General features: G+C 57.0%; 1 protein-coding gene across 2 annotated transcripts; it reads left to right on the forward strand.

Moving 5' to 3' along the window:
* Window positions 1–8,788: 8,788 nt before the first annotated feature.
* Window positions 8,789–19,824, forward strand: EPHB3 (EPH receptor B3). 2 transcript variants are annotated; one of them, XM_011981817.1, is made up of 16 exons: window positions 8,793–8,849; window positions 9,967–10,639; window positions 13,287–13,442; window positions 14,243–14,584; window positions 14,750–14,874; window positions 15,075–15,234; window positions 15,315–15,423; window positions 15,831–15,887; window positions 16,565–16,572; window positions 16,901–17,023; window positions 17,118–17,365; window positions 17,834–18,049; window positions 18,161–18,310; window positions 18,404–18,597; window positions 18,685–18,840; window positions 18,946–19,824. In XM_011981817.1, exons 1-16 carry the CDS (start codon window positions 8,793–8,795, stop codon window positions 19,052–19,054), a joined length of 2,883 nt encoding a protein of 960 aa, XP_011837207.1. In that variant the 3' UTR covers window positions 19,055–19,824. The 2 variants fall into 2 exon arrangements, with proteins under 2 accessions (XP_011837208.1, XP_011837207.1); XM_011981818.1 differs by lacking the exon at window positions 16,565–16,572 and having other exon boundaries at window positions 8,789–8,849; window positions 15,831–15,883.
* Window positions 19,825–26,400: the final 6,576 nt, after the last annotated feature.

The following is a 26,400-nucleotide window of genomic DNA, read 5'->3' on the forward strand; positions in this document are numbered from 1 at the left end:
GGGAGGCCGCCCCCGGAGCCGCCTCGGAGGCTGGAACTGGCTCGGAGGCAGGCAGCCCGCGGGTTGGGGGATCCAGGGGAGCTAGACTTGGCACGAACGTCCCCGAAAGTCCTGGCCCTGCCTTGAGCTTTCGCGGGAGTCCCCCACACTCACGGCAGAGAAGCGGGGCTCCCGGCACCCCCCGAAGTCGGGGATGTGTAGGCGACCCCCCAGGCAAGGCGAGGGCCGCGGGGCTGTGGCGGGTGAGGGCGAAGCGGGACTCTCCGGGTTGGGGGACGCTAATTAGGAGCCCGTTGGAGTTAACTGTGAGAGTGTGAGTGCGAGCACCCCGCTTTGCCAGGGGGCCGCTGCGGGGGCGGACAGGCGGTGGCCTGTTATTGTTTATGGTTTACCGGGCGCCAATTACACCCGGGGTGCTGTGTGCGCGGGCCCCGCACCCTTTTCGGAGGCTCCCTCTCGCCTTCTAGCAGGGCTTGGGTCTCCATTGAACCCCTGAAGTTGTGGGATTTGCCCCAGGTAGCACCAGAGCCCTGCGCCTTCCTCAGTAGCCGGTGGGAAAAGGCCCGGCTTCTCTGGGTTCTGTGAAACCTGCCAAGACTGCTGTGGGGGGCAGCTCCAACTTCCAAATGATTGTACTTGGATGAACAGCCCCGCGTTGTTGGCACTGGCAGGAGAGCTCACACGCATGCCACTTGACACAAGCTTGCCGCGGACAGAGGCCCCAACACCAGCCACAAACAATAGGGAGGCCCACACACACTCACGCCCCGTTTCCAAGAATTTCGGAGCCATTAAATGAGAGGGGGTCAAAACCTTCCCTAAAGTGGAGGGAGGGAAGCCCCAAAAATTCGAGGGCAATTGGAATAAAGGCAGTACTTATTTGGGGCATCTTTAACAGATCTAGTCACTTTCTTAGTTTAGGAACGAAAAGAGAATTCTGTGGAACTTGGCTTGTTCTTATGTTCACAATCGGTAAACTTAAAGGTTGGAAGGAAAAAAGAACACAGTTCAGAGAGAAAGGCATCCTCTGGTGCGTTCTAATGTTCTCCAGGGGAAAGATCTCCTATGATCCCCCACCCCCTTCGTCTCTGAGCCCACTGTGCTGACAGATCCAGTCCCACGGGTGGACACATGCAAATTCAGACCGGCACACCGAGGTCTCGCCCACACTCACACACATTCTCCCACATGTGTGTGATAGGATCGCAGGCGTGAGAACCCAGTGTGGGGCTTTGTCGTTGATTGCCTTGAGGGTGTGAGCCAGGGAGCCTGTTCAAGTTGCCAGATCTGTGTTGGGTCTCTGTGTCGTAGCCCAGGAGAGACGACATTGGTACACACACCCTCATACACTTACGGGGCTGTGTGTCACCTGTGTGTGTCGTGCCGCAAGGCCCTTGTTGTGGGTGTGGTGGGTGCTGGTGCTGAGAGTGGAGTGGGGGTGTGGTTTGGGTCAGGTGCACAGGTGCTACCTGAGGAGGCTCTCTTCTCCCTCCCTCCTTCCCTTCCTTTCTCTTTTTCAACCCTCATCACTTACTGGACCTTCAGGAGTCCAGGCCCTAGCAGGAGCTCAAGCTTCCAAGCCTCCAGGCCAAGCAGCTGGAGAGCTGTCCAGAAGGCGGAGTCCTTATGTGCTGGGGCAGCCTGGGAAGAGGGGGCAGCAGGGCCCTTCGTTCCCCGTTCCCGGCCTGCCCACCTCCCCTCGGCTGTGAAGTGGGAGCTAGGACTACTCTCTGGCTGTGAGGCCAGGCCAGCATGGGATGCCTCTGGGAAGCAGCAGTGCCTACAAGGGTGGTTTCACCAATTCCTTCACTTTTGCAATACCTCAGACCCTCTGGTCTCCAGTTTGTGCACAGGAGAATGTGAGAGAACAAATGCAAGGTGCTGACCCCAGGGCAGACCTTGCACCTACCCACCCTCTGGCTCTCCCTCACTGGGAGACAGGATAGAACGGCATCGACCTCATGGGGTTCTTCTGAGAACTGAATTGTTAATGTGTGCAAAGTGCTTAGCACATAGGCATTGTTATTCAAGGAGTAGCTGTTATTATTATTACCCTAGGGTCTGCTCCTTGGGGAGCCTCAGGAGTGTGTGCCCTTATCCTGCCCGAGGGAGGTTAGAGGGAGGAAAGATGAAAGGGAAGGTTGGTGCAGGGGGCCAGGGGTGGGGTTGCCTCCCCCACATCTCTGCAACTCCAGGGAGGGAAGGAATGGGGAGAGAGCGGGCCCAGTGGGTAGCTGTTTTCTGCCTGTCCTCCCTCCCGTATTCTGGGGCTTGGCGTGTGGATGGGTGGACTTCAAGGTCCTGGGGTGTGACCGGGATAACGTGGGTTTCATAGCACTGAAGAGCTTTTCAGCCCCTCCAGCCTGACAGGTGGGGGGTCCAGCTTTCTCCATCCAGCCTTCCATTTGGCTTCGTCAGGATTTTGGTCTGCCCTTGGCCTTGTGGCTCTCTGTGTCTGGGGCATGACATTTATTTAGGCTCAGGGTCCCTGAGCCCTGGTTGCTACCTCTCGTGTACCCACTAGTTAGATGCTGTCTAGTGCCTGGTTCCTCTTCCCTCCCTGCACACTTGGGGGTCAGCAAGACTCTGCATCCAAGGCTGCCGTCAGTTTTCTGTGTGGCTGGAGCCTGGGTCCTTGCTTGTCCGCGTGGATGAAAACATGCCCTCACTTTGCCCTCTGATTGACTGCCCCCTTTCCCCGTGCAAATTGCCCTGGGCTTTACCCACAGACACAGGGAAACAGGGCCACCTAGTCGCCCACTGGCCTTTTGAGTAATGTTCCCCAGTTCCCCAAAGCCAAGATTATTCTCCCCTCAGGGCCATCAATGGGTCGGGGAGTGGGGTCCAACGGGGAGCAGACTAGGAATGGGGCCTGGGATAAGGAATGGTGCCTGAACCCCAGCGCCCCTATACCTGGGATAGGATGGAGAGGTCCCTGCTGGGAAGAGACCCTTTTGAGAAAAGAGAAACAGTTACCAGATCTCAGGAGGTGGGGCCAGCACGTTCCCCTCCAGCCAAGCCATGGTAACGGAGCTGTCACTGCAGTAGAACCTGTCCCTGAGGGAACAAGACAGCATGGAGCCCACCTCCTCCACAGGGACAGCAGGAGTGACCCCTGAGAACATGGAAACTGAGAGGGGACAGCGGGCTGGGATTTGGGGGGCTTGCTCACTTGTTTGAGTTGCCTCTGGCACCCCCAAACCCCATCCCTGTCTGTCAGGAGCTGGCCTTCTGAGCGGCTGCTGAGGGCCGGCAGGTATTTGGAAGAACCAGTTTGCTCGGCACTGCCCTGTCTTTAGCCACAGCTGCTGCTGCCGCCACTGCAGCCTCAGCGGCTGCGAGCTGAAGCCGAAGCTGCCGTGGGCAAGGCCTCTGCCGCACAGCCTTCCACTAATTAAACAGCATGAAGAGGCTGAATCACCAGGCCTGCATAGTTTGAAAATTGTAGCCCTGCCTGTTGTGCTGAGTCAAACTGGTTTGTCGGGATTGGGCAGCTGGGGGGGTGAGGGGTGGAGGGAGACTGGATACAGCTGGGCACCTGATGGGCTGGGAGAGGCCCCCTGCCCAAGGGCTAGCCCTGGTGCCGGGTCTCCTATTCCCTTCTGCCCCCAGCCTCCTGGCCAGACCCAGTGTGGCCAGCATCACAAGGAAGGGCTGAAAGGCTCAGGTTAAGGGCTAGCTGTCCACCCGTTCTTCTGGCTGCTGGCAGGGCCACGAGTGGGGTGGGGGCATGGATGAGCGCCCAGGCGTTTGGGCTCCCCGCCCTGGGCTTCTTCCCCCTTCTCCTCCCTCTCAGGTTTATTTAATTATAAACCCCCATGATCTGAGGAGAAGAATGAAAAACAAAATGTGTTCTCTGTTCTGAGATGTTCCCCTCCCCTCCATCCCAGACATGGGGGCCAAGGGGCTGTGGCAGGAAAGGAGGAAGTGGTCCTGGGTGAGTTAGGCTCCCCCACAACATGTATCTTCTCCAGGCCCCACGGCAGGTTCCCCTCAAGACCCCTTGATCCTCACGCTGACCACTCTGTGTGTACAGGCTGGCACAGGCGTGTACACATCCTGACCCATGGGAGGGGAGCCAGATCCTTCAGCTTGGTAGCTGAGGAAGGGACTCCATGAAGAGGAGGAGGGTGTCCGACTCAGGTGGCATAGCACTGCTCCAGGGTGCTCCTTGCGCAGATCCTGGCCCTCTGCCCTCCTGCCCCCCTGCACACTCTGCAGGCCCAGCCCTGGTGCTGACCTTTCCTTCCACCTCTAAGTCCCTAGTCTGGAATTTGGGCTGAAGTCTTGCTGCTTCTGTCTTTAGTTGTTTGTGTTTCTGTTTTTGGTTTTGGCTTGGTTTTTTTTGTTGTTGTTTGTTTCCTGGGTCTCAATGACACTCTTGCTCCCAGGGTGCTATGGGGCCTGGCCCTTCACCAGGGCAGGTGGCAGGCCCTCAGCTGGTGCCCCTCCCGCAGGCCAGGGTGGCCATGATGTCCTCCTCATGCCCTGCTCAAGGTCCTCAATCTGCAAGTGGAAGAGCCTTGCCCAGAGCTCCTGAAGCCAAATCTCTTCAGGGTGCTACCCTCTACCAAGGGCTCAGGGGCCCTTGAGACGGTGCCATTGTGCTGGCAGGGAAGTGGCTTGTTACTTGGGCAGGGGCTATACCTGGGGAGGCCGCACCCAGCCACACCCAGAATCATCTTCATACCCCTGCCCCACCCCAGCCTCGTGACCTGACTGACAGCTCCTGCCCAAGCCAGGACAACAGGAAGCAGGGCTGGGGCTCTTTCCCTACACCTCTGGCTAAGGCTGCCCCAGCACCTCTGCTTCCCTTGCAAGAGTGGCCCATGTGGCTGCCCTGCCTGAGCGAGAGGCACCAGAGTGTTGGGGCAGGATGAGGGGTACTGCCCTCTCCCAGTAACTCTTCCTCTACCCCACTGGAAGACATCCCGTAAAGAGAACCATGCTTACAGGGTGTGTGTGTTGCGGGTGCATAGAGGATGCACCTCTGAGGCTTTACACAAATCTAGGTATTGATACTTACACCATGTCAGGATGCTCTTTTGCAGGGACTGTGGCATGTTCCAGTGTCATTGGGCATCTGTGACTTTGCAGCTGATTGTAGTTTGTGTGACTGAGTAAGAGCATGTCACCAAGTCTATACAGGGAAACTGGTGTTTGTGTTTGCACTTTACACTGAAGACTGTATGACTTGCAGCTGGTGATAGCATGTGCAATTGCGTGTGTAAGGAGAACATACTGTAGGGTTGGGTGTGCATGCCCTCGGTGTGTGCATATGTTTCAGGAAATCTGCACATAGGCAGGCTGGAAGCGTGGGTCTGCCTAAGGCAAGCCAGATCTCTGTGTAAGCAAGATTCCTGTATATGAATGTCTAAGGAAGACTAATCTGTTTGTACCATATGCATCCGTGTGTCTGAGAAAGACAGACCGTGGCTCTGTGTGAAGCTGGGTGTGTGTTTGTGGGCGGCTGTGGCTTTGTGTGTTTTTGTCCACCATATGTGTTGACTTGTCGCTCTTTAGCCCCAGTGGTGGGGAGTGAGCCCAGCCCCCGACGACTGGATGCTGTGAGTGCATCTGTGTGTTTGTGCATGGGCGGGGGCCACACAGCTGCTGCCACGTGGCTGCCCTCCATGGCCCTGTGGAAACCTGAAAGAGGTGTTGCTTCGCTCCTGAGCATCAAAGCTCCAGTCCTGGGAAGACCCTGGGCCTGGTGCCTACCTCCCTGGTGACTTTGCGGGGCAGTTGTTGTTTCCTGCCCGACAGAGCCCAGTGTCTAGGGTGGCCAGCCTCTTCTCCCCTCTGCCTCCTGCAGATACATGGTGGGGGCAGCGAGGGATGGGGTGCAGCAGGCACCTGGGGGAGCTGGGAGCTTGCTCACTCACTCCTCTTTTGTCTTTACCCGCTGCCCCTCATACCCCCGTCCCAACGTGTGTATGTACAACACACGTGCACACACGTGCACACACATGCACACACAGCACAGAAAAGGTGGGTTGGGTCTCTTCCTCCCAATACCACGGACGGATGGGTTCTATGACCCCCCCACACACCCCCCTCACCTACTGCCGAAGGCGGGGACGGGCACCCCAGGGCTGAGGAGGGCCTTGCCCTGTCTCCTGTGCCCGCGCAGGCTGAAGGGAGCAGGCTCCTCCTCTCCCCCTCCGAGAAGCGGGGAAACCGAGAGCACGCGGCCCCCTCCCCACCGGAGTGACCGGAGCCCTTCTTCAGGCACACATGACTCGAAACTCAAGTCCTCTCTTCATTAATGGGAAAAATGTGGCGAGATTGAGCGATGGCCAAGGCTGAGCGATGGCCAGGGGCCGATCCCCTCCCTCCCTCTCTCGCTCCCCAAAAATTAAACAGAAATGAAGAGCCTCCTTGCCTCCCTCGCTCCTTCTCTCCCTCCCTCCTTCCCGCCGCCGCCTCTCCGCCGTCCCCTCCCTCCGCTCCCTCCTCCCGGAGCCAGCGCAGGGCTTGTTTTAAACTGTGGAGGAATCTGGCTGGAGGGGGAGGGGGCTGAATATTTGGGTTTAAACAGTTCCAGATGGGTCTGGCACAGGCTGAGCAGAAGGAAGTGAGGGAGCGGGAGGAGGGAGGCGGCGCGAGGGAGCGGCAGGAGCCCCGGCCTGCTCGGACGGGCAGCGGCGGGCGGACCGGCGGGAGGACTGGCTGCTGGGGCAGGGCGCTCTCGCTGGGAGGGCTCCCAGGACGGACACTCGGGCCGCCAGCTGGAGACAAGGCCGCCTGGCAACCTCCCTCTGTCTCTGTCTCTGTCTCTGCCTCCTCGGGCCTCCGCGTCTCTCCATCTCCCTGTCTTTGTAGTCAGCCGCCGGCCATCCCGGCTGTCTGATCCCCGCCAGCCGGCTCCGCACATCCCTCCGGCTCCGTGCCGCCCACCGCCCGCCTGCCGGAGTCGCTACCCCTCCCGCCTCCCTCCCCGCCGGTCTCTGGGCCCCGGCTTTTGAGTATCTCGGCTTCCCTCGAGTACCCCCCGGCCAAATGTCTGTGTCTGTCTGTCTGTCCGCCAGAGGCCAGGATCACTCCCCTTGCACCCGGGCCCTCAGGGGACCAGCGGCTGCGGCAGCAGGAGGAGCCTCCCTCCCTGCAATGAATGGCTGCTACCTGCTGCCCCTTTGCCTGACATCGGGGGCTGGGGTCACAGCTGCCTTGTCCACCCTCGGGGTCCTCCGCCGGCCTCGACTCAGACCCAGCCTCAGGAAACCACTGAAGACTGCAAGCCTGTGGCCGTGGGGTTTGGGTCTTTCCCCACCTGGGCACACCGAGGGGGTGATGTAGAGGCCTCCAGAGGTCCTGGGGCAACCCTGCCCCATTCCAGCTTCAGAGCTGGCTGCACTGTCTTCCAGGCCACGGGAAAGGAGTTGGCACCTCTTTCCTTCCTTTCCTGCCCCAAGTCTAATCTGGGGGTCACACTGTCTTTCAGAGAGTAGTGACATCCAGCCAGAGCCCAGAACCAGGTTCCTAAGAGAGCAAGAAACTTTAATGGGCCCCTGCTATGACCAAACAAAGTGAAACAGGCAAGAAACCAGCTCAGAACACAGGCCGGGTACTGTGACAGAGCCGCTGGCCCTTGATGCACAAAGGAAGGCATCTTACCCTAACTTGGAGGTTCACGGAAGGCTTCCTGGAGGAGGCAACAGCTCTGTTGGGACTTAAATAATAGGCAGTTTTCTAGACTTTCTTTCATCCCTCCCTTACAGAGGGGCATATTGCAGTCAGAGTGCAAGGGATTAATTATAGAGTCAGATACACCTGAATCTGAGCCACTCTTGTTCCCTCACCCCAAGTCCTAGCAACTTTACCTTAGGCAGTATATTTTCTTTGTCTGGGCATCAGTGTTCTCTTCTGTAAAAAGGATACACCAACAGTACCTTCGTGCAAGGATTGCAAGAAAAATTGAACTAAGAGCTGGTTTGGGCCTTTGGTCGTCCCCTCTCCACCCTCAAAGCGTCCCCTCTCCACCCTCAAAGCGCATCCCTGCCCCATCACCTGTAGGTGCTGGGTGGGAGCTGGCTCTGGCCTTTCACTGCCCTCCCCTTCCCCTGGGCCTTAGTGTGGGGCTGGGCCTTTGTGCTGGGAACGGAGTCAGGGGAGGCCAGGGCCAGGGTCTGAAGCACACAGCCCTTTGTTCCAGGATAAAGGCCCTGCCGGCCCCTTTGTGTGGAGATTAGCAGAGCCTGTAGGTGTGTGGACGGGCCTCTGCTCCCGCCTCATTAACCCAGGCCTGGGGTCAGGGCACCCACCCCTAGCCTGCCCAAGGGGACATCTCTGGGGCTGTGACATCTCTGGAGATGGCCGCAGGGTCTCCTCTAGGATAGGGAAACTGGGAGCTTACAGGACTTGTGGAAAGTGGAGCCTGGTGGGAATCCTTTCCTGAGCCATCTCTTCTTTCTTTCCTTTTCTTTTTTTTTTTTTTCTAGACAAAGTTTCGCTTTTGTTGCCCAGGTTGGAGTGCAGCAGCGCAATCTCTGCTCGCTGCAACCTCCGCCCCTCGGGTTCAAGCAATTCTCCTGCCTCAGCCTCCCGTGTAGCTGAGATTACAGGTGTGTGCCACCACACCTGGCTAATTTTGTATTTTTAGTAGAGACAGGGTTTCACCATGTTGGTCAGGCTGATCTCGAACTCCTGATCTCAAGTGATCCGCCTGCCTCGGTCTCCCAAAGTGCTGGGATTACAGGCGTGAGCCACGTCGCCCAGCTGTGATCTCTTCTTTCTCCTCACCCTGAGATTAGTCCCTGACCTTTTACTCTGTTGTTCCTCCAGAGACCCTCATGGACACAAAATGGGTGACATCTGAGTTGGCGTGGACATCTCATCCAGAAAGTGGGGTGAGACTTTCCCATCATTCTCTGAGTGTTGTTTGCCATTAGGCCTCCCCCCACTTCCAGCCTGCGTGCCCCCTCACCTCACCAGGGCCTGGAGGAGGGCTGCCTCTGCCCTCTGCTGTCACCCTCACTTCCTGTGCTATCCCCATCGTCCTCACTTGTCACCCTCTGAAGCACCTCATGATCCTTCTCTGTGGGTGTTTCTATCTCTTCCTACTCTGCCTGCCTGTGACCCCCAGCTCCCACTCCCTCTCCCTCTGCTCCAGACAGCCCTCTGCATGTCCATCCCTACCATCTCCCTCCTCCCTGGGTCCCTGGAGAGAGCACTGGCTTGGAAACCTTAGTTCCAGATCTTTAACTTGCTGTGTGACCTTGGGCAAGGCCGTTTACCCCTCTGGGTGGCCACTTCTTGACTGTTGAATTCCTGCAGTCCGGACCTCTCTCAAATATTCTAATTAATCTCCCTAGATGGCCTTCATGGCTGCTCGAAGCCCTAGAACCCTGGAGTACTATGGCACCACAGGCCCTGCAGTCATCATGCCTGACTGTGTGACCTTGGGCAAAACTCCCTTCTGTGGGCCTTGGCCTCGTCATCTCTAAACATCGGGACAACAGATGCGGCTCCTCATGGAGTTGCTGTGAAGATTAAATGCGATGTTAATAGTGACAGCCAGTATCCCAGAAGTGCTTGCACTGTTACAAGCCCATTACATTTATTAGCCTGATTTAATTCCTCACAGCCTTGTTTAGTTCTAATCAGCCCCATTTTACAGATGATGAAACTGAGGTATAAAGATAGCAGATATAGCTGATGTTCCCACAGTACTTAACAAGTTGCTAGTCCTGTCCTAAATACTTTATTCAGTTAAAGTCATTATTCCTTACACATCATTATGATCCCCATGTTACAGATGGGAAAACTGAGGCACATGGAGGTTAAGTGACTTATCCATAATCACACAGCAAGCAGAGAGCTGGAATTTGAACCCATATAGCCTGTATCCTCAGCCGCTACACCATAGAAGCATCCCCGTGAAGTACATAGAGCAGATCTGGGCATGAGGGAAGCACTTGGCAAATGCAGGCGTTCACTCTGTTTTTTTCATTGGTCCATGCACAGTGGGAAGAGGTGAGTGGCTACGATGAGGCCATGAATCCCATCCGCACATACCAGGTGTGTAATGTACACGAGTCAAGCCAGAACAACTGGCTTCGCACAGGGTTCATCTGGCGGCGGGACGTGCAGCGGGTCTACGTGGAGCTCAAGTTCACTGTGCGTGACTGCAACAGCATCCCCAACATCCCTGGCTCCTGCAAGGAGACCTTCAACCTCTTCTACTACGAGGCTGACAGCGATGTGGCCTCAGCCTCCTCCCCCTTCTGGATGGAGAACCCCTACGTGAAAGTGGACACCATCGCACCAGATGAGAGCTTCTCACGGCTGGACGCCGGCCGCGTCAACACCAAGGTGCGCAGCTTTGGGCCACTTTCCAAGGCTGGCTTCTACCTGGCCTTCCAGGACCAGGGCGCCTGCATGTCACTCATCTCCGTGCGTGCCTTCTACAAGAAGTGTGCATCCACCACCGCAGGCTTCGCACTCTTCCCCGAGACCCTCACTGGGGCGGAGCCCACCTCGCTGGTCATTGCTCCTGGCACCTGCATCCCCAACGCCGTGGAGGTGTCGGTGCCACTCAAGCTCTACTGCAACGGCGATGGGGAGTGGATGGTGCCTGTGGGTGCCTGCACCTGTGCCACCGGCCATGAGCCAGCTGCCAAGGAGTCCCAGTGCCGCCGTGAGTGGGGACTGTCCTGGGGAAAGGGTTGTGGGGAGGGCCTGGGCCACAGCTACCTACTGCCCTGCACCCCCGCCCCTGCTTGCTATCTGACTAGGAGGTCTGGGAGCAGGTCCACAGTGGAGGCAGGAAAGGGAAGAGTGGGGATCAGATGCAGAGAATGTGGTGCAAGGAGGGAGAAGAGAGAGAAAATCAGGAGAGACACAAGGATAGTAAGAGAAAAAATGAAACTGAAGAGAGAGGAAGAGAAGCGTGCAGAATCCTTGGCAATCAGGCACCTGGAGAACCCAGTCAGAGGCTTAGGAGGCCAGCAGAGATGCTCACTTTGTCCTGGCCTGAGTGTATACTTCACCCTGAAAGTGATAGGTCGGCCCCAGGACTGAGGGCATGGGGGCTGTGGGTACCTTGTGCATGGCCTTTTACCCTGGGCTCTCTTCTGCCCCTTGGGTGGCAGTATATAAATGGCACAGTGGTTAGGGACCCAGTCTCTGAAGTTGAGTCCCGACTCTGTCACTTACCACTGACGTGACCTTGGGCAAGTTACGTTTTTTTTTGAGATGGAGTTTTGCAATTATTGCCCAGGCTGGAGTGCAGTGGCACGATCTCGGCTTGCTGCAACCTCCACCTCCCAGGTTCAAGCAATTCTCCTGCCACAGTCTCCTGAGTAGCTGGGATTACAGCTGTGTGCCACCATGCCCGGCTAATTTTGTATTTTTAGTAGACGGGGTTTCACCATGTTGGTCAGGCTGATCTCGAACTCCTGACCTCAAGTGATCCACCCGCCTCAGCCTCCCAAAGTGCTGGGATTACAGGCGTAAGCCACCACGCCTGGCCCTGGGCAAGTTACTTAACTGTTTGAACCTCGGTTTCCTCATGTGCAAGATGAGGACAATAATCAAGTTTCCTTCATAGGGCTGTAGTGAGGCTTACGTGAGCAGTGCTTTGCCCGTAGAACAGTGTCTGGCACATGGGAGCACAGCCACCAGCTAAGTGTTGGCCATGAGTCTCCAGAGCCCTGGGATCCATGAGAGCTCGGCTGTTCTGCCCTCATTTTGTACATGAGGAGTTCAGGAGGCCTGCCTCCGATGGCTTGCCAAGACTTATGTACGAGGCTTCTCAATTATCAAAACTGTCCACCCCTCTCTCACTGAGCCTCACCAGTCCTTGTGAGGTAGATTCCTGCCATCTCCCCATTTCGCCAATAAGGAAACTGAGTCTTGGAGAGGCTCTGTGCACAGGCCTTGTAGCTAGGGAATGTGGAAGCTGACATGGAAGCCTCCTCCTGTGCTCTGCCATGCAGGACGGCGCGCTGAGGGCCCTGTCTTTCGCTCCCTCTGCCCGATTCTCTTCCCTGGGGCTTGCAGCCTACATACAGCTCTGAGGCGTAGGTGATGGCTCTTACTGCAGCCCTAGGTGTGAGGGGCTTGGCAGCATGAACCTGGCTGCGAGGCCCAGTGTTGTTATGTGAAGGTGAACAGTGCCTTTCCTGGGCCCTCTCCACTTCTCGATGGGAATCTGTCCTGAGATTTCCTCTTCCTAAGTGGAGAAAGGGGGTGGGGTGATGAGCCTGACAGACTGAAGAGGGGCTAACACTCTGCAGGTCCCCGGCAGGAAATGCATGCTGGTTCCCATAGCAACCAGGCTGGCCTGGCCTCTGCCCCCTCCCCCACTGGCTCAAAAGAGCTAGGGTGGAATATCACCTTCGTGAGGGGAGATGAAACCCCAGAAAAGGGCAATCCCTAGCGCTGGGCATTCTCCCCTGTGGGTGTCCCCCTCCAGAGGCAGTCATATGGAGAGGCGTTGACCCACTTTAGTGTCTAGAAGGGTCTTGGTGTGTGCCCATTTTCCTAACACAGTTATTACTAGTGCCTCCTTTGACTTGCAAATTCCAGTGTGAAGAATACACGATATGGCTACCATAAATCCACAGAGCCTGTGTCCAGGGGGCCAAGGGTAGATGGCAGGAGGGGAGACCCGGGAGAAGGGATGCTCAGGCCCTGGGCTTGCTCTGGGGTGAGTCCCCTTGTGAACACTTGAGGCCTCTGAACTCCAGGTGACCCCAGCCTTCCTGCCTGCTTTCTTTCTCTCCTCCTCTTACCCGTCCTCAGCCCCCATCCCTGCCCAAGGGCAGACAGGAGCTGCTGCCTGCGCCTGGTGGGTGGGGCGAGAGCTTCCCTGTGAAGGCCCCACCTCCTGGCTGTTCTAGGGTGTCCTTCAGGGTCCTCAGGAATGATTTTTCTGGAGCCTCGGGGAGAGGTGGGGCATCTCCACAGTGCCGGGTGCTGCTAGCCCACCGGGGGTCTCTTCCCCATCCCCGCCTCTTCCTCTGCCTTTCACTGTCTTCCCTGCCTCAACAAGCCCAGGCTGTCCAGGTGATGGGGCTGACGTCTTCGTCCATGAGGCCCCGGGGTAGGGGTGAGGGGGGCAGGGGCGGGGAGGAATCCGCTGACATGGGGTTTCCATGGGGCAATAGGGCCTTTTGTAGCTGCAGCTGGAGTTAGGCAATCCTAGCATTGCCCCCACAGTCTAGGAGGTGGAGGGGCCAGACCTAGGCTGGGGAGAAGCCAGGTTCTCACGGAGGTGTTGTGGAGGTCTGGTGTCTGCAGTGAAGGGAGATAAGCCCCATCCATCCTCTTCTCCCCCACAGCCTGTCCCCCTGGGAGCTACAAGGCAAAGCAGGGAGAGGGGCCCTGCCTCCCCTGTCCCCCCAACAGCCGTACCACCTCCCCAGCTGCCAGCATCTGCACCTGCCACAATAACTTCTACCGCGCAGACTCGGACTCTGCGGACAGTGCCTGCACCAGTGAGTGAATGCGCGTCCTCTCTCCCCCTCTGCAGGCCTTCCCTCTGGGGGGCCAACCTGGGAAGCCTAAGCAGTCACTATGAATAGCCCCATTTTCCAGAGGAGGAGCTGAGGCTCAGGGAAGTTAGATGTTGTGCTTAAGATGGCACAACTGGGAGGTGACTGCCCCTGAGCCAGAATCCAGGTCAGCCAGCTCATCCCTTCCACCAACACTTGCTAAGCACCTACCACTTCCTAGCCACGAGTAGAGACTGGCTAGGAGCTTAGCAGTTGGCCTTCTAGTCCATCGCCCCTCCCTCTGTATAGAAGTGCCTCTCCCCAGCCCCACTCTAACCATGGAGGGGGCCTCACATCCTGAGGGTGGCCTGGTGCCCCACTTCCTCTCTGCCCTGGCCTTTGGTGTGCCAGGCATTGTGCTGGATATTGACGGTGAATAAAATATAGTCATTGTCCTAAAGGAGCTCGCAACCTGGTGGGAGAAATAGGTGTAAAAGCAGATAATTAGCATAATGTACTGAGAGCTGGGCTAGAAGGCTGTCTAGGAATTGTTTTATGTACATGCAGAGTATAGGGCAAGGACGAATCAAGGAAGACTGCCAAGAGGAAGTGACATCACAAGTTGGGTATTGAAGGATAGATAGGAGTCTGCCTAGTGAAGAAATGTAGGAAAGTTATTCTGCTTATCAAAGTAGAGGCAAGGCAAGGAGGTAGAACGCAGGTTGGAGTGTGCAGGAACTCTGGGCAGAAGGATGGTCCTAGAGACCCCAGCTCACTGCCTTCTCCCTCCATGTTCCTCACAGCCGTGCCATCTCCACCGCGAGGTGTGATCTCCAACGTGAATGAAACCTCACTGATCCTCGAGTGGAGTGAGCCCCGGGACCTCGGTGGCCGGGATGACCTCCTGTACAATGTCATCTGCAAGAAGTGCCATGGGGCTGGAGGGGCCTCAGTCTGCTCACGCTGTGACGACAACGTGGAGTTTGTGCCTCGGCAGCTGGGCCTGACAGAGCGCCGGGTCCACATCAGCCATCTGCTGGCCCACACGCGCTACACCTTTGAGGTGCAGGCGGTCAACGGTGTCTCGGGCAAGAGCCCTCTGCCGCCCCGCTATGCAGCTGTGAATATCACCACAAACCAGGCTGGTGAGGAGGGGGCACTGGAGGGCAGGGCCTGGGTCACCTTCCCCTGGATCGAGCTGAGGTGTCCTCGGGCCTGCTAAGGGACCACTGGGGGTCCCATGGGAAGTGGGTCTTTGGGAAGGATGCCAGGGTCCAGGGAGCCCCTGGTGAGCCCTCTGCTCTTCCCAGCCCCGTCTGAAGTGCCTACACTACGCCTGCACAGCAGCTCAGGCAGCAGCCTGACCCTATCCTGGGCACCCCCAGAACGGCCCAACGGAGTTATCCTGGACTACGAGATGAAGTACTTTGAGAAGGTCAGAACCTCAAGGGGCAGGAGGAGGCCTTGGGCTGAGATGGGCTGAGATGGGCTGAGAAAATTACCCCCAGATCGCGATGGGGCCCTTGGGAGCAAGGCCTTGGGTATGGAGGGGACATGTGGCAGGCCTGGGTGTGAATGGGGGCCAGTCAGCCTCAGGACCCACCTGAGGATGCCCCCTCCCTCCTGGCATTGCAGAGTGAGGGCATCGCCTCCACAGTGACCAGCCAGATGAACTCTGTGCAGCTGGATGGGCTTCGGCCCGACGCCCGCTATGTGGTCCAGGTCCGTGCCCGCACAGTAGCTGGCTATGGGCAGTACAGCCGCCCCGCCGAGTTTGAGACCACAAGTGAGAGAGGTTAGTAGCCCCCTGCGCCTGTTGCCATCATGGCCCTCACTGTCTGTCCTTCCACTCAGCAGCCCCTTTTCCATCTCCAGGCTCCGGGGCCCAGCAGCTCCAGGAGCAGCTTCCCCTCATCGTGGGCTCCGCTACAGCTGGGCTTGTCTTCGTGGTGGCTGTCGTGGTCATTGCTATCGTCTGCCTCAGGTACTCCCAGGCCCATTGTTGCTTCATGGGTTGACTAGAACTGCCTTTTAGCATCCTAGAGCCCTCCTGCCACAGAGATGAGCTGCCACCACCTCCCTCAGACCCAGGGCCTTAGCCCTCCTGGGGCCAGTCGTTGCTGGAGAAGCCCTCTCCCGTCCCTGCCTGTGTCTTCATCCTGCCCTTTCTCCACACCCCATTCCCTGAACCTCCGGGCAGGTTCCCTAGGGACTGAGTCCACTGAGCCCCTTGCTCAGAGACCCAGAGATTGCTGTGACCACCAACTGTGGGACTAGGCCCCGGGCCATCCGCTGTGTCCTCTCTGCCCCTTCTGTGAGCCCAAGGGTCCCCTGAACAAAGGGAGCCAGATGACTTGTCTCAGGCCTGCCCTCCACCCTGCCACCCTACAGGAAGCAGCGACACGGCTCTGATTCGGAGTACACGGAGAAGCTGCAGCAGTACAGTGAGTTTGCTCCCGCCGCCCTCCCCAAGCTCTCCCAGCTCTCCCAGGCCCCTGCAGGGCTCGCAGACACCCTTCTCCCCTCCTGGGACTTCATTCCTTAGAGATAAACCCTGAGGCCCCCTCCCACTTCCAGTCAAGTGCCATTTCCTGACCCCTATCTCACTCCAGGTACCCTGGGACCCTACTCACTCCTGCTAGCCCCAGAAATGACTGAGATGTGACCCCTCCCCGTAAAGGCAGTTAGTCTTGTGGGAAAGACAAGATGCATACACACAAGAAACAATTCAAGAACAATTAAGCTCGAGCAGGTGCTCCTATTGTAAAGGGCCCTCAGAGTTTAGAGAGTAGGAAGGCTTCCTGGAGGGGGTGGACTTGAGCCGAGCCAGGTGGGATGAGCAGGGTTTTGGGAGGTGAGGGAGAGCATTCCTGGCCAGAGGAGCCTCTGGAAGGTAGTGGGTGGGGTGGGGAGGGAGCCCAACTGTGGGGGCAGCGGGAAGACTGGTTTGACAGCTGCTGGGAAGCCAGGCTGGGTAGTTGTGGCCAGCCCTCGGAGGGTCGTGAAAGGCAGGCAGAGGAGTTTGGACTTGACTCCACCATAGGTAATTGGAAAGGCTCTCAAGTTGGGGAGTAATACAATGAGAGGATTGTTTTAGGAAGACAGTGGTATGCAGGATAGCTCAGTGGGAAAAGTCCAGAGGCAGAGAGCCCAGCTGGGAGGCTATTGGAATAGTGCGAGTGTTGAAGGTCTGGACAAGGTCAGGGCAGTGGGAACCAGGGGAGGGATGAATCTGAGAGAGGTCTGGATGTGATGAGAGATGAGAGAGAAAAACTAGGAGTAGAATCCTAGGTGTCTAGCCTTTATGGTCACCAGGAGTTCTCACGGGGGCTGGAGGGTTAGGGCAGCAACACAGAGGAATATGGGGCTGGGCTCAGCCGGGAACCTGCTGGAGCTATGCCTGTCGCAGGGAAAGGCTGGCTTGACTGTTGCCCTCTCACGCCCACCTCTTCTCCTTCTAGTTGCTCCTGGAATGAAGGTTTATATTGACCCTTTTACCTACGAGGACCCTAATGAGGCTGTTCGAGAGTTTGCCAAGGAGATCGACGTGTCCTGCGTCAAGATAGAGGAGGTGATCGGAGCTGGTGAGTCTCCTGGGGCACAGTAGAGATGAGAAGCTGAGGCAGGCTGGGTACAGGGGTGAGTCATAGCTTGTTCCCTGTGCCCTGTGCCTTGCAGGGGAGTTTGGAGAAGTATGCCGTGGTCGACTGAAACAGCCTGGCCGCCGGGAGGTGTTTGTGGCCATCAAGACACTGAAGGTGGGCTACACCGAGAGGCAGCGGCGGGACTTCCTCAGCGAGGCCTCCATCATGGGTCAGTTTGATCATCCCAATATAATCCGGCTCGAGGGCGTGGTCACCAAAAGTCGGCCGGTTATGATCCTCACTGAGTTCATGGAAAACTGCGCCCTGGACTCCTTCCTCCGGGTAAGAGCCAGCCCCCAGGCCCTCTCCTTCCCCCAGAAAGTTGGGTTGGGCTAACCATCCCCTCCCACAAGTCAGATAGCCCCTATTCAAGTCCATAAGCATTTACTGAGGTGGCTTGGTGCAGGGAAATGGCAGGGCCTTCAGAGCCAGAAGTATGGGAGGTCACATCTTGACTGCTCCTTACTGCCTGTGTGACCTCAGGCAAGTGACTTAACCTCTCTGAGTCTCAGCTGCCTGGTTGTAGAATGGGAGTGGTAAGAGCTAGTGGGTTCTCATGGGATTAATTGGGATGTTATCTACAAGATACTTGACACCTAGTAGGGCAGCTCACTTACCCTCAGGGCACTCTGGACATGGTTGCAGGAGAGATGAAGCAGAGTCTGAGTACTTGGAGAGGGCAGGCAGGTGGGCAGGCCACGGGTTGGGATGGGGGCAATGGGCCCATCTGAGCCTGCTTGTTGCCTGCAGCTCAACGATGGGCAGTTCACGGTCATCCAGCTGGTGGGCATGTTGCGGGGCATTGCTGCTGGCATGAAGTACCTGTCCGAGATGAACTATGTGCACCGCGACCTGGCTGCTCGCAACATCCTTGTCAACAGCAACCTGGTCTGCAAAGTCTCAGACTTTGGCCTCTCCCGCTTCCTGGAGGATGACCCCTCCGATCCTACCTACACCAGTTCTCTGGTACAGGAAGCCGCTGGGAGGGAGACTGGGGGCGGGGCCTATCAGCCAGGGGCTCGGGCCTTGGGGGCAGCCTGGAGTCACAGGGTGAAGGGCCTGTGCCCCCCTCACCAGGGCGGGAAGATCCCCATCCGCTGGACAGCCCCGGAGGCCATAGCCTATCGGAAGTTCACTTCTGCTAGTGATGTCTGGAGCTACGGAATTGTCATGTGGGAGGTCATGAGCTATGGAGAGCGACCCTACTGGGACATGAGCAACCAGGACGTGAGTGAGGCTAAGCCAGGGTGGTTAGGTGGGTGGGTGCTGGCTGGGGATCATAGCAGCAGCTCACTCTGCGTTTCCCTGCTGTCGGCCCAGGTCATCAATGCTGTGGAGCAGGATTACCGGCTGCCACCACCCATGGACTGCCCCACAGCTCTGCACCAGCTCATGCTGGACTGCTGGGTGCGGGACCGGAACCTCAGGCCCAAATTCTCCCAGATTGTCAATACCCTGGACAAGCTCATCCGCAATGCTGCCAGCCTCAAGGTCATCGCCAGCGCTCAGTCTGGGTTGGTACCTCTGCCTCTGCTCCCACCAAGCCAGTAGCCCTATCTCCTGCCCTCGAGACTCACCAGGTCCTTCTCTTCTTCCCACAGCATGTCACAGCCTCTCCTGGACCGCACAGTCCCAGATTATACAACCTTCACGACAGTTGGTGATTGGCTGGATGCCATCAAGATGGGGAGGTACAAGGAGAGCTTCGTCAGTGCGGGGTTTGCGTCCTTTGACCTGGTGGCCCAGATGACTGCAGAGTAAGTGTGCCTCAGATTTGAAGGAGCAGGGCAGGGGGCCCTAGACTTGGCCCAGAGTAGAGGGCACGAGGAGAGGGACTAATCCTGCTTTTGCTCCATCTGCAGAGACCTGCTCCGTATCGGGGTCACCCTGGCCGGCCACCAGAAGAAGATCCTGAGCAGTATCCAAGACATGCGGCTGCAGATGAACCAGACACTGCCTGTGCAGGTCTGACACCGGCTCCCACAGGGGATCCCGAGGACCGTGCAGGGATGCCAAGCAGCCGGCTGGACTTTCGGACTCTTGGACTTTTGGATGCCTGGCCTTAGGCTGTGGCCCAGAAGCTGGAAGTTTGGGAAAGGCCCAAGCTGGGACTTCTCCAGGCCTGTGCTCCCTCCCCAGGAAGAGTGCCCCAAACCTCTTCATATTGAAGATGGATTAGGAGAGGGGGTGATGACCCCTCCCCAAGCCCCTCAGGGCCCAGACCTTCCTGCTCTCCAGCAGGGGATCCCCACAACCTCACACTTGTCTATTCTTCAGTGCTGGAGGCCTGGCAGGGTCAGGTTGGGGTAAGCTGGGGTTCCACAGGGCCCAGCCCTGGCAGGGGTCTGGCCCCCCAGGTAGGTGGAGAGCAGTCCCTCCCTCAGGAACTGGAGGAGGGGACTCCAGGAATGGGGAAATGTGACACCCCCATCCTGAAGCCAGCTGGCACCTCCAGTTTGCACAGGGATTTGTTCTGGGGGTTGAGGGCCCTGTCCCTACCCCCGCCCTTGGTGCTGTCATAAAAGGGCAGGCAGGGGCAGGCTGAGGAGTTGCCCTTTGCCCCCCAGAGACTGACTCTCAGAGCCAGAGATGGGATGTGTGAGTGTGTGTGTGTGCGCGCGCGCGTGTGTGTGTGCACGCACTGGCCTGCACAGAGAGCATGGGTGAGCGTGTAAAAGCTTGGCCCTGTGCCCTGCAATGGGGCCAGCTGGGCCGACAGCAGAATAAAGGCAATAAGATGATTCTCTTGCCCCTTCTTATTCCTCCTCCGAAAGCAAGATTCCCTGATTCAGAGTTCACAGTCCCTGGCTGGCAATCCTTCACAACTCCCTGGAGGCATTGAGAAACCAGACGCGGGCCCATCCAGGCTCAGTTTCCACTTTGTGCTTGGACCTCACTGCTTTGAACATCTAATACACTTCTTGGAAGTGGGTCAGTGGCAACAGAGAACAAACTACCCCAGAGCTCCTTCCTTCTAAGGCAGAGGGCTTCCTGGGGTGGGGGCAGGCTCTCGTGTCTGGATGGTGTTTTACTGAGTTGATTCCCAGCCTTTGTCTTTAAGGGAGCTGAGGGGAGAGGGGGTTGATCAGTTCCCAGGGTCACGTGACCATGGACAAAGGGAAGGAGAGCCACTGGTGTTCAGAGGCGGAGGCCCGGAAGTCCGGCTGCTCCTCACTGAGCGCTTCCTATGCCCAGGCGCTGGGCTAAATGCCCCATTTATACAGGGATCTTATTTAATCTCACAACAACCCAGCCAGACAAGGAAGTATTTTTAACTCCTTTTTACAGAAAAGGAAAAGGAGAGGTTAAGTAACTTGCCCAAAGTCGCTGAGCCAGTAAGTGAGGCCCGCGGCTGGGATTCCCACCCAGAGACTGCCTGCATACTTGAAAGGTTCAGAGAATAAATAACAAGAACCAGGGAGAGGGTTAGGAAAACAGCTTCTGGAAATGCCAAAGGAGAAAGCGTGGTGGGGGGCCCTCAGAGGCCTGTCGGACGCAGGAACAGGCTAGGGGAGGGGGGAAGTGCAGTCATGTTCCCAGTGTCGGGAGGGATCCCTGGGCAGCAAACCTTTGTGCTTTCCGAGAGATCTGCACAGCCGAAATTAGAGGGTCCCTGGGTTGGCACAGAGGCATGAACAGACACCGCGCCATGTAGATGAGCGGTTCACGTGTCGCGGCCCCGCACCTCTCCCTGGACACGTCCAGGCAGCGCAGAGCTTCCCAGGGGAAATCTAAGCGAGAGGTTGCACCTAGGGGTCGGCGGAGCCGCAGGCCTGGAAGCATGCGACCGTGATTTCAGGCTCCGGGGTGGAGGCCCAGGGAGGCCGCGTGGAGGCCGCCGGCGAAGGTTGCAGGGTCTGCTGCCTGGCGCACTCCCGGCCGCGGAAGCCGGCGGCGATCGGAGGAGCCTAGGAGAGGCCCCCGCACAGCTGGTGGCGGCGCGGGCTCCACAGGCCGCCCCCGTCCCTCACCGCGCGCTCCCGCGCTGGGGCTGCTTGGCGGCGCCCGCTCCTTAGTATTCCCCCCACGGACCCCAGCCGCGCCGCCGCAGCCGGCCCGGGGGAGGGGCGCCCCGCACGGCTACGCTCTAGGCATTCTCCGGGGAGGACGCGGGGAGGGAAGGGGAGAGGAGGGGACGCAGACTCTCGGCGTAGGCCTCCTTCCTCCCCCAGTAGGGGAGGGGCTCTGCGGGGCCGTGGCGGGGGCGGGCGATGCGGGGGCCCGAGGTGGCCCTTGGACTAGGCGCCGGCGCTGTCAACGGGGCGAGGTGTGGCGGGCGGCCGGGGGAGGGGTCGCGGTGCCGAATGGCCTCCTGCACAGCCGCTCGGCATTCCCCGGCTGCAGACGCAAATAAAGCGGAGGGGGCGCGCTGAACAACTGCTCAAGGGTCCACTTCCTACTCTGGAAGCTAGGGGCTGGGGAGGGATCCGTGGCCCCTGAGCCCTGCGAAGCCGCCCTCGCCATCCTATGCCCTCGCCTTGACTTTTATAGTTGGAGTCTCGGTTTAGGGCGCGGAGATGCTGGGGTGGGGGCTTCACCCGCAGAGGTATGACATCGCCCTCTACTGGGTCCGCAGGGAGGGCAAGATCTTGGTCGTTTAGCGCCAAGGCGAGAGGGGCCCTGGGAGCCAGACAATCAGGGGGAACTCTTGGATTGTGCGCCCCAGGCCGAGGATCTCGAGGGACGTCTTGAGCCCAGCGGTCCAGGGGAAGTAAGGTACTCTGTCGGCTGTGCCTTGTGCAGCCACCACGCATACCTCGCTCCTCCTGTATCCAGGTATCCTCGCCTGCATGCGCGCCCTCTCCTGCCGCTGGCCCACAGAAACAGCTGACGGGCACACTACACTGACCCAAGCTACACCACACCATAGTCCTTACTCCCTCACTCACAGTCATTCGTCCTCAGTTACTTGACCCTCTAGGCTCCACCTTCCAAGCCCCTACGCCCTCAGAGCCTAGGGAAAGGGATGCAGAGAGGGAAGAAAAGCCATCCCCTTCCTGGAAGGCGCCTCCCGCCCCCAGCGCACGTCCTATCCGAACCGCTTAACCTAGCTAACCTGTGTCTCCCTGGAAAGGGCTGGGAGGAGTCCCCAGAGCCCCCAGCAGGGTTGCAAGGAGGGAGGGCTATGATTAAAGCAGAGGAAGAGACAGAAGAGAGAGGGCGCCTCAGGAGTTGTCTGGCTCTTCTGGGGACAGATAAGGAGTGAGAGGGAATGAGATTTTAGTAGGCGTAGCTTAGGTTACTTACACACTTCCTGGGGGCAGAAAATTCGATCTCCCAAGTTAGGGCTAAAAGGAAGCCGGTGGGGGTGAGGGGTTGTTGAGTCTTAGGAAGGGGCTGCTCCCCCTTGATTCCCTCATTCCACTTGCCCCATTGGGGCAGTTATAGCCCCAGAGGAACCACTTCTTGCCCTCTCTATGCCTGAGCTCAGAGAGTAGGAACAGCTAGGGAGCAAAGGTGCTTTAGTCTGTGCTCAGCCCCTGAGCACAGGGAGAGGTGCCCAGGACAGCAGGTGAGGGAGAGGGACCTGGACACGAGTCCTTAGATGTAAGCCTGAGTGGCCAGACCCTGGATTATAATCCAGAAAATGTGGGTAGTGCCCTGGGAAGGGCTGCCTATTTATGTACAGGTAGACCGGGGTTCAAAGCCCAGCTCTTTTGTTTCTATACCTCTCTGCCTCAATGCCCTCAGTGATAAAAAGGTATCGTTATCATTTCTATATCATGAGAGTGTTACATCAGTTAATACATGTAAACTATGTGCCAGGAAGTGCTCAAAAATGTTAGCTATTTTTTATTTGTACGAGGTTTGAAGAAAATACAGAAGCAAATAGGAAAATGCTGAAGGGTGCTTGGCACATAGCAGGGGCAGAATAAACCAAGGCACTTGGAGAAATCAACCAACTCCATTCAGGTCTCTTTGGAAGGGAAGAGGGTGAGGAAACTAAAGGGGCAGAGAAAGAGGTCCCACTCACGAGGCTTCTGGACATTTTGCTGCAGGCCTACCCCAGGCCCTGGATCAGTTCCTGGGGTAGGGCTGCTGGGGCCTGGGTGGTTTGAAGGCCATGGGAATGTGGTGCATTGCTGAGAGGGCAAGTGTGGTTCATGGCTTCTGGCTTTTTCTCAGCACACTAATCCTGGGCCTGCTTGGAGAAATGGAACTGTTTCCCCCCAGTAGTCATTCTTCAAGCGTATACTAGAGAACTCCTGTGTGCGAGGCACTGTGCTGGGCACTGGGGATACTGCGATGAGGGAGAACAGAGAAGATCGATGCTTCAAAGAGCTTCAAGTCTAGTAGGGAACAGGGATGTGATTCAAATATACACGCAGATAATTGTATCTAATTACAGGTGGAGGTAAATGTTACAGAAGCCAAGTTGAGTGTTGTGGAACTAAATCACAGTTCTAGGGATTTCAGCTAGTCTTGGGCAGGGCTGGGGGCTCTCTGACCAGTTATTTGATGCCCAGCAGAGGGAGCTGGGACCCCCCATTACCCTCCAGGTCCTTTTAATCTTTTCGTGTCTGACCCTGAGCATATCTTAATTCACTCCCCCACTCATTCATTTATTCAACATACTTTCACTGGGGGGGTTCTATAGACCAGATCCAGTGTAAGGAGCTGGGGATGTGGGGATAAACCAGCTTACAGCCCCCACCCCCTGGAGGTGTGCACAGCTGAGAGGGTCCCTGATACGTAAAGCAACGAATACAATGTGGTAAGTGCCACGGGGTAAGTTCTATACCTGGATAAGCACTTCCAAGTGCTGTAAGGAAGGGACCTAGGCCAAAATACTGTCAAAAAGGGCTGCCCAAGAAGGGGATTCTTTTTTTTCTCTCTCCCTGTCTTTGAGATGAAGTCTCACTCTGTCACACAGGCTGGAGTGCAGTGGCGCAATCTAAGCTCACTGCAACCTCAGTCCGCCACCACGCCTGGCTAAATTTTTTTTGTATTTTTAGTAGAGACAGGGTTTCACCATGTTGGCCAAGCCGGTCTCAAACTCCTGACCTCAAGTGATCTACCCGCCTTGGCCTCCCAAAGTGCTGGAATTACAGGCGTGAGCCACTGAGCCTAATTCTTGAATTCAATCTTGGTGGCTGTGTTGCAGTTAGCAAGAAGAGACGAGGGAGTGCTGTGTGTTCTAGGGCCGATGAGAGCAGGGCAGACTAGGGGCCCTCATTCCAACTCAGAGGATGAGGAAGAAACAGGGTCATGAACATATGATATTGCCCAAGTCTTCCCTTTTCCATAAGTCATTCCCAGCCGGGGGCCACCCGCTTCTCACAGCTCAGAGGAGCAGTCTTGGGCTTCTGGCCTCAGCAGTTCTTGGTTCCACAGAGTTCCTTGGGCACCCTCTATGTTGCTGCTTCCTTAGCCCTTTGCTCCACTTCTTCCCTGCTGCAAGGTACATCTGTCCACAAGGATTTCTGAATACGTGATGCACTCTATGCCTGTTTCCAAGAAAAGGCTCAGAGAGGTTAAATGACTTGCTGAAGCTCACGGAGGCAGTTCCTGGCAAAGACAAAATCCAGATCCCACCTACCCTGTCCCCAGTTCTGTGTTCCTCCCCCTACATCAGGATACCTAGGAAGGGGGTCCAGGGGAATCCAGAAGTGCTCCACTTGGATGACACACTCAGGCCCTTCCTGCCCACCTCAGAGTGACCCCTCCTGCCCCTCAGTTGCACACATTTTAAGGGCTGCCTCAGCTTTGTTTTTTTTTTTCAGAGAGAGGAGGAGAGAGATCAGAGGAAGCTGGGCACCCAGGCGCTGAAGGCACTTTTCAGGAGCATAGCCCAGATTCTAGCTTGGGGTGGGGCAGATGGGCAAGGGGCTCTCTCCCTCCACTGTCTCTCCCTGCGCCTCTCTGTTTCTCATTCATTATTCCCATCTCATAAAGCAGGAATGAAAACAGACTCAGGATGTGGCTGGAGGCCTGTGGTGACATCAGCCCAGAGGTGGCTGCCCTGACCCTGACTACTGGGGGCTGAAGAGACCTCCTTCCCTACTTTGTCCTGGCTTGGCAGAGAGAAGGAGAAAGGGAAGAGTCAACTGTCCCTGAATCCCTCTCCCTTCTGGGGCACTGAACTTGGGACGGGTAAGAAAGGTGGCACTTGCCTGAAGGGACCAGAAAGGGTGTGTCCGCAGAAATGTGAGGGATACTGGAGTTGGCTTTGGCCAGACACCACTGCCTCCCACACATCCTGCCACTCCTTCCCCACAGCCACCCCAGTACCACTCCTGGCCATTGTTCTCCAAACATCCCCTGCACTTCCTTTCGAAGCCTCCTCTGTTACAGAGGTCTTCCCTTAGATTCCCTGCTCCTGCCTTCTTCCCAGCATCACCTCCCATGGCCTTTCCAAGCCCAGGTCAGCTCACACTCCGGCTTCTGAAACTTAGTATCTGGCTGACCAGATTCTTCTTGGCTCCAACCTCGTGGCTTTCCTACACAGATGCTGACCTCTCACCTGCCGTGACTTCCTCCCTTCCTAGTTGGCCTCCTGACAGCACACTGGGCTACCCTTTGAGCCTGGTCATCACGTAGCCATCTCCTCCAAGATTGCAAGTCAGATATTGCAGGCTCTTATCCATTCCTCCTTTCTGCCTAGTTTCAAAATCTGGTCCCCAAACCCCTTCTTCTCCCCAACTGTGGACCTTCTGAGATGCTCCTCTCTCCCAGCCCAACCTGGATTACACCCACTCCCAAACATCCCCACCACCATCTCACTGAATAATCCTTTTCTTGTTTTGCTAATTTCCAGGAACATTCCCCCACAGCAGCTGGTACAGACTTCTCTACACTACTCAAGCCCCCAGTTGTACCTTCTTCCATTCTCAGCAGAGTTTCTCACCTTCAAATGTACTAAAATAATGCAGCCTCTCAACAAACACTCACTGAGACTTCTTTGCCAGACAATGGAGATAAGTGAGCCCCCTTGAGGAGCCCACAGGCCAATGAAGGAGAAGAAAATGTGATAGGGTGACGTAGGAATATTCCGGGTGTCACTGATGGATTTTGAGGATCGTGCCATCATGAGGACAGTGTTTAGGGAAGCGCAGTGAGACAGGTGTGGGAGGGACTGGAGGATGTAGAGATAGTGGCAGGAAGGCAGAGAAGGATGCCACAGTCTAGGTGAAGGGTAAGAAGGTCCTGGTTGGAGATGGGGTGAGGAGGAGGTGCTGCCAAGGTGGCAGGTGTGAATGATCTTGCAAAGGTAAGTAACAACATGCTTGGTGACTGATGGGGTGTGGTAGGGGAGAGATAATAGATGTCTGAGCTTGGGTGATTTTGGGGACTGGCAGTAGGGCATACTTTGGCAC

Source organism: Mandrillus leucophaeus, unplaced genomic scaffold (assembly GCF_000951045.1).
Source record: "Mandrillus leucophaeus isolate KB7577 unplaced genomic scaffold, Mleu.le_1.0 Scaffold231, whole genome shotgun sequence".
Taxonomy (NCBI): Eukaryota; Metazoa; Chordata; class Mammalia; order Primates; family Cercopithecidae; genus Mandrillus; species Mandrillus leucophaeus.

Bases quoted from the DNA above. Each gene is read 5' to 3' on its own strand.
- EPHB3 (XM_011981817.1), top strand. From the start codon at position 8,793: ATGGACACAAAATGGGTGACATCTGAGTTGGCGTGGACATCTCATCCA. The intron at 10,640-13,286 runs GTGAGTGGGGAC...TCTCCCCCACAG, and splicing joins CAAGGAGTCCCAGTGCCGCC to CCTGTCCCCCTGGGAGCTAC. The intron at 17,366-17,833 runs GTAAGAGCCAGC...TGTTGCCTGCAG, and splicing joins CCCTGGACTCCTTCCTCCGG to CTCAACGATGGGCAGTTCAC.